Source organism: Frankliniella occidentalis, unplaced genomic scaffold, assembly GCF_000697945.3.
Source record: "Frankliniella occidentalis isolate FOCC.00 unplaced genomic scaffold, Focc_3.1 Scaffold61, whole genome shotgun sequence".
NCBI lineage: Eukaryota > Metazoa > Arthropoda > Insecta > Thysanoptera > Thripidae > Frankliniella > Frankliniella occidentalis.
The window spans coordinates 682,391-689,582 of record NW_026267191.1 but is presented as its reverse complement, the minus strand read 5'-3'; the positions used below and the strand labels follow the sequence as shown (position 1 = coordinate 689,582).

Genomic DNA, 7,192 nt, shown 5'->3' with positions numbered 1-7,192 from the left:
GGGGGGGCTCAGGCAGCAAGTCCCATTATTACGGCCGTGTGAGCTGGGGCATATCACACATGTGACACACTGCAAAATTCTTGCAAAGAATTTTCAAGCATTGTAAGCAAGTTTGCATTGCAAACTATTTTCTTCGTAAGTTGTGAAAAAATGGTTTGCAAGGTTACGAACTAATTCTTTGCAGCATGTGACGAACGATTTTCTTCGTAAGGTGCGAAGAATTAGTTCGCAATGCGAAGGATTTAGTTCTCAATGCCAAGCATTTTACAACGCTTTGAAAATTCTTTGCAATGCAAAGAATAGTTCTTCGCAAGCTTTTTACAGTGCAAGTAATAAAGTAAAATAAAAGATTTTTTAATACTATTGACGTAGTAGTATAGGCGTATGTTGTAGTTTTGCCAATACTATGAATAATATTGATTTTATATTTTGTTAGTGTGTGTAATATTGATGTAATATATGTGGTCATTTCAGACCGCCCAGCCAGAACTGGCATGTCGTAACGCCGTCATTTCGACGTCGTTGTTCGAACCAGAGGTCCAAATATACGTCGAAACGATGAATTTTTCGACGAGTCGATGTCGATTCGACGGAATATCGATACGAAGTTTCTGACTGGGCGGTATACGAAGGTATATCGGAGTTGGCGAACTATCGGGAACACTGATAGATAACGTGTTCAACTGGCGTGCACATGCAAGCGCTCAACACTATGTTGCACAAACTTTTAAGTGTTTCACTGGATGTTTAAATTTTATAAATGGAGTGATACTTTCTCATACCAAATGGTGTGAGGTATTTTGCCTAACACCATTTGGTGTTAGACTGTCTCACACCCGAGTTTCCAGAGTATGTACTGTGGGGTGGGGTGGCATACCCTTGGTCCCACAGGCACCGAGCTCCCGTAATTTACCGACCGAAGAACGAGGAAAAACGGAGGTACTTTCTTTGCGGTCCCTAAGATAAACGAGTTCGTTTCTCAGTGTCGTTGTACATACAAAGTGCGATTCACTTTGAATATTAACATAAATGTTTGCTGGTAATTTCGAACATTGTTTTCTTTCTACGTTTTTTTACAGCGATAGAAATATCCCAGCAGTAACGGATCGGGCTGCCATGCGGCAGACGGGGAGAGCGCGGCCGAGGGAGCAGACGGACTCAAAGCAAAGCCCCCCCTTCTGAAGCACCCCGCCCCACCATGGACCTGTCGCAGAGGTTCTTGCGCAAGCCGCCGCCCGCCGCTCCCGACCCTGAGGCGCGCCCCGTGCCCCGCCCACTGGACCAGCTCCACCAGCTCCAGCAGCGCGGCGCCCTGCCGGCCCTGCCCTGCTACGCCGACCATCCCGGGGTGCAGCTGCAGCATCAGCTGTCCCACCTGCCGCATCGGAGCCAGCTGCCACAGCCACACCCCTACCAGCTGCTCCCGGTGGACCCGCTCCGCCCCCACCCCCTGCACAGCCTTCAGGACTACCAGCACCCCCTCCTGGACCCCGGCACGCCCGGCCCCACCGGGCCTCCCGGGCCTCCCGGGCCTCCCAGCCACAGCTACGACCTACAATGGCCGCCCACAGAGAGAAGCCAGTGGCGGCGGTGGCGGCTGCAACAGCTGCAACAGCAAAAGCTGCAGCAACAGCAGCTGCAACAGCAGCGGCAGCAGCTGCAGCACCAACAACTGCAGCAGCTACAGCAGCAACAGCTGCATCAGCAACAGCTGCAGCAGCAACAGCTGCAGCAGCAGCAACACCTAAGGAAGCAGCGCCAAATAAAAAAGCAGCAACAGCTGCACCAGCAGCAGCGTCTCCACCAGCAGGAAGAGCTTCAGAGGCAGCGCGAGCTCCATAGCCAGTTGAAGGAGCAGCAGCTGCAGCTGCAGAGGCTGCAGCGGGTGCAGGCCCCCCCGCCTCAGGCGCCGTGCCTATACGGAGCGCCCCCACTCCCCGCTCCGCTACCGCTGCACTTTGGCTCGCCGCGGGGCTCCGCCTTCCGTAGAGGTGAGTGCACCGCGTGAAAAAGTATCCTCGTAGATTAATAACAGCACTGTTAAAAAAGTTGTGAAATTTCATATCAGAATCAGTTGTAAAATTGCAAACGTGGTTGGGAAATTTCATAACATTGTCAATTTTGCAATTAGTTGTTAAAATTCATAACGGTTTTCGGAAGATTCTAATCTGTCTTCTGAAAATTAGGAAACATTTGTAATTTCACAATTTGCGATTGTGAAATTGTGATCACTCTATCGTAAATTTGAGATCTGATTGTAATTTTCCGATTGCAGTTTGTAATTTTGCGAAGTAAAACCAAATGAAACAGCACAAGTCCCTTACCAGATTTACTAAAGCAGAACGAACGTCCACACTTTCAAGCCCGTTGTGACTTTCATACGACTTTCATACGACGAAACAGTGACTGCACTTCAAAGAACTGCCGCCAGATGGCGTTGTGGTCAGCGCGTCTCTTCCAAAAGCAATTATTAGTATTTAACTAAAATTTGCACAAGAAACTGACATGTATTTATGCGCGGTATGATCTGTAACACAATGCTGTAGCTGGCTACGCATTTGTTTTTGAGCAAAAAGTCACGCAAGTGCCCCAAATAATTGGTCTAATTCCAGCGCGCGCCGGTCCCCGCTACCTCTCCTTAGTTAGGTACGGCGCTGTTCACACCCAATGAGTAGGGGGCGCCTGGCGCGCTCCCGTATTTTTGATGTGCCGATACCCTCAGAGGTGACTGACTCTCCTCCAGCCCTATCAGCGTACCCCAGACGGTTTGCAGTTCACCTACTCCATGTTCATGGAAAATTACTTTATTCTTATAAATCTGGATGTTTTGAAAATTCACATAAACATTCTTAATTTTCAGATCGGAGATTCTGAAATTTCAAAACACGTTTGCAAATTTTTTTACAATTGTTTTAGTTGGTAATTTTACAAACATTGAATTGCGTAAAAAGTTGCCAACAAAATTTGTAAAATTACAATCGATTTTTTTAACAGTGAGCCACCACTTTGTTTGTACAGACGAGGGTGTGATCCCCATGTAATCCGTGTGTATTCCGAGTAATCCTTAACCAAATTTTGAAACATGATCACTAAATTTTGCCTAATTGTCCGAATTCAACAAAATGCATGTGTAATCCCTCGAAATTTACTGTATTCGACTTCCCCAACTTTTTTTCAAGTTACAGTCTGTTCTGTAAGACACGGACCGTAACCAAAAATTACGGTGCCGGACCAGGCAACAAATTTACAGCGCAAACCGTGGGCCTTTACCGTTTTTTGTTCTAACAGTGTCTAGGTGTAATCCCTGTTATCGCGTTATCCTGTGTACATCCTCAATCAAAGTGGTGGCCCCCTTAAAATTTAAATTAGTTGAAATTTTCATTTGCAAAATTTGTCGTAGATTTGCGACAACCCAGTCTTGCTTGTCGATCGATTCCAATCCGCTTCAAAGTTCTTCTGCACTGTAAATGGGAAATGACAATTTTGTATCCGTAGTGAGGATGCGTTCTGAAGCACATCTAAAAAAGATTTGGCTCTGAACTAGACAGATAAGTTGTTTGTACCTAGGCTAGGTACAAATTGTAAACTTTCCAGGTAAAAATCTGCGTCTATTAAAGATGTGCTGAAGAACGTATATCCTCGGTTGATACATACTGTCCTTTCCTATTTATAGTGTAAATTTGCAATATCAAATTGTAATTTTACGACACGGACATGAAAAAATTTCCCAGTAAACCTCCTACAAAATTTTCACATAGCGCAGTAGAAGGTGGCGGGCTTATTTCGTTGTGTGTGCCCACAGTTGGCCAGAGTGGCCCTGCTCCCCTGCTGGATCGCCCCACCCCCACCGGCCACGAGCGAATGCCTCCGCAACCTCCAGTCCTCGTGGAAAAGGTAAGACCCAATACTAGTCGCTAATTATTGTACACGGGCACGGGCGCATGCAGCGCACCGATCGAAGAACGCCATGCAGATATGGGGAAAAGACAATAATTGTGGCCCAATTATCCGAGGAAGGGTGCGACCGAGTGGGGCTTCGCTCGTATACACCCATTTTACTTGGGACCAAACTCTTTCTTTCTTTTCTTCTTTTTTTCTTTCTTTTTTTTTTTTTTTTGATAACGTTTTCTAAGAAAATGTTACAATATGTAACAGCTCGCATTAAAATTGTCCTAGTAAAACTGGTACGTTCAATTATCCCAAGCATTGTGTGCATAAAATCGCGTCCTTTCTTTGGACAAAACCGTCCCCTCGCGTTAACTTGTTTTGTTTTTTTTCAACTTGCGAGCATTTTTGAAGTAAAGCATAGACCTTCTGAGCCACTTGGAGCGCGTGAGCAGGCAACGCCCAGATTTTTCTTTCAACGACTTGTTTCGGCGTATATTCGATTTTAAGTGGCTAAGCCCGGCACAACGGCTTGCGGGCCAGGCATACTCACTTATAATCGGATATACGCCGAAATACATCGTTGAATGACAAAAGTGGTTACATTTTCGGATTCAGCGTAACAAAATCTAGCTGCAAGTGTTTTCCGTTTTTAGAATTGCGTCCGATTTTAAGACAAATCTGGAATTGTAGCCAGTCAGTCTGTGACGTTGCGCTCCGAGCGGCTCAGAAGGTCAATTGCAAACCACTTAGTTCTCAAACGATTTTCAGAAGTATAGTGCCAAGAGAGCTAAACTGAAGAGCTAGGTATGATAATCTTCTACTTCGAGGTCAATACGGGTTGGTGATCCGCGCCGTGGTTTTTTCTGCTTATACTGTACCGGATTCATGCGTGCGGACGGGTTGCATAGTCGCACGGGGCCATAAGGCGCCTTGGCGAGCGACGATAGGCAAGCCCGCCCGCACGCGTGAATCCGGTACAGTATAAGCAGAAAAAAACCACGGCGCGGATCACCCACCCTGTATGCCCGGCCCCCGTAGCCGTGTCCATCTGGGTGAGCCGTGCACATGAAATCCTTATGCACTGCGTTGTGCATAAATATGCAGAATTTTGCACAGCCATGATATTATGCACAATTTGTGCACAATTTGGCATAAAATTTGTGCATACTTATGGCTGTAAAAAATTCTGCATGTTTGTGCATAATAAAATGTATAAAGGGTTTAGCGTGTGCAAGGCCCTCAAGAGTGTGCCTACTACTATAGGCACGCTGTTGTAACAGTCGACAGTCGACCGAGGGATCGGCCAGAAAGTACGTTCTTTTTTTCTCAGATTTATCCGGCACATCACGGGAGCTCAGCCCCTGCGAGACTTAGGGTAGGCCAACCCGCAATACACCCAGGCACTGCAGACAAGGTGTTGCCTACCTATCAGGTGCTTTACAGCGTGCCGGCTGGACTAGGCAGATTTTTAACGTCGACTGAGGGACACATTTTCTAGATTATCACGGTAAAAACAATGTCTCATATTTTGAGGGAAAAGGGAAAACTGGGAAAACTTTAAGGGACTTCCAGGAAAATACGTTATAATTCCCCGATCTCGCCTCAGATTTTGAGGAATCTTCTCAACTACAAAAAAGAGGAAAAATCCCACATTTTTTGAGGAGACTTCCTCGAAATCTGAAGAGTTTTCGTCAAACCAGGGGAGTTCCTCACAGTTTTCCCTTTACCCTCAAAAAATGAGACATTGTTTTTTACCGTGATTCCCAAAGCCTTAGGGCAGGGGTCTCAAACTCGAGCTATCCGCCGAGCCTCGCCTGCATAGGCCACACGCCTTACAAGCTCTTCGGCAAGAAGAGTGAGCGAGATAGATGTTGTGGTGCCTCAGCGACTGACCCGTGCTGCTGTCGCCGCCGGCTAGCTTTGCTCGGCGCTCGGTGTCGCCGGCCAGTGTGTCTGTCTTTGTCACTCCCAATGGCGCCTCAATGAGTGAGACAAAGACAGACAAACACACTGGGCTAGCGAGCGAGCGGCGTGTGTCCAGCGACAGACGACGGCGGCTGGGTCCAGCTCAGCTTCGAGCAACCCGAGCGCGGCTCTCGGGGGCTCGGATCCACCCGAACGCAAGAGGTGCGCGGCTCTCGGCGAGCCGCGCTACCGGGCTAGGCGAGCCGCGCTTGGCTCGGGAGCCGCGAGTTTGAGACCCCTGCCTTAGGGCAACCAATTGGTTGTGCGTGCCTGTCGGCACGCTGTTCCTTGAGTGTGCATGGTCGACTGTTGGCTTTACAGTGCAGAAGTACGTTCCTTTTTTTTTCTAAGATTCATTCGGCTAATTACGAGAGCACGGCGCCTGCGAGACTCGAGGTAGGCCGACCCGCAGTACACACATGCGCTGCAGACAATATGTTTGCCTGCCTACCAGGCGCTTTGAGAGCTTGGACAACTTGGCAGGTTCGTAACGGCGGCGAATGAAAGACGTACTTTCTGGATGATTTCTGGGGCATGCACACTATTGGATTTCCAGTTATGGAATCCGCAATGGTGAACGGTTGGGGCCTGATGGGACGGAAATACCATGGTGGCTGATTAACCCCGCGCACTTCTATAGTTAGACTGTACGGCACGCAGGAGTGCGGGCGGGCTTGCCTATCACAAAAATTACGAGTATTACGGATAATATCAAAGTATTACAAGTATTATAAGGTATTACAAGATATTACAAGATATATTACAAAGGTATTACGAAGTATTACAAGGTATTACAAGGTATTACAAGGTATTACAGGGTATTACAGGTATTACGAGTAACACAAGTAATACAAGTAATACTTGGTAATACACGGTAATTCAGATAATATAAAGTATTACAACGTAATACAAGGTAATATGGCGTAACATTGCTCAAGTAATATGTGGTAATACAAGGTAATACAAAATAATACAAGGTAATACATGGTAATACACGGTAATACACGGAATACAATTAATATCAGGTAATACAAAGTAATACAGGACCCCGGGACAGAGGAATACACGAGATGTTCACCTGGACGCCGCGGCATGGCACACTCGCTCACCCCAATCAATAACACTTCCCCCGCGCCGCGCCGACACCACCCGCGACGGCGACCTTGGCGTCAATGGACCCCGGCCCGCCGCCCGTCACGCCCCGCCTCACGCCTGCGCCGTGAGGTGTAGGTCCTGTCCCTTATATTATTGATTCCGCCAGAACTTTCAGAAGGCACGGGGTTCTGCCAGTACGACTGTGTATATCCTACTAACAATCTACTTTATGGAGCCCCCCCCC

At 47.4% G+C, this 7,192-nt stretch overlaps 2 protein-coding genes across 6 annotated transcripts in view; both read left to right on the top strand.

The window, feature by feature from the left end:
• The window catches only part of LOC113209879 (uncharacterized), a 34,531-nt gene that overhangs the window by 15,200 nt on the left and 12,139 nt on the right, over positions 1-7,192 (top strand). Inside the window, exons 2-3 of the mRNA XM_052267911.1 lie at positions 1,080-1,991; positions 3,803-3,894. Coding sequence (XP_052123871.1) covers positions 1,199-1,991; positions 3,803-3,894 — 885 coding nt within the window. The 5' untranslated portion in view covers positions 1,080-1,198. The remainder of the gene's footprint in view (positions 1-1,079; positions 1,992-3,802; positions 3,895-7,192) is intronic.
• The window catches only part of LOC113209862 (lachesin), a 206,866-nt gene that overhangs the window by 195,636 nt on the left and 4,038 nt on the right, over positions 1-7,192 (top strand). The gene's annotated exons all lie outside the window — the stretch shown is intronic.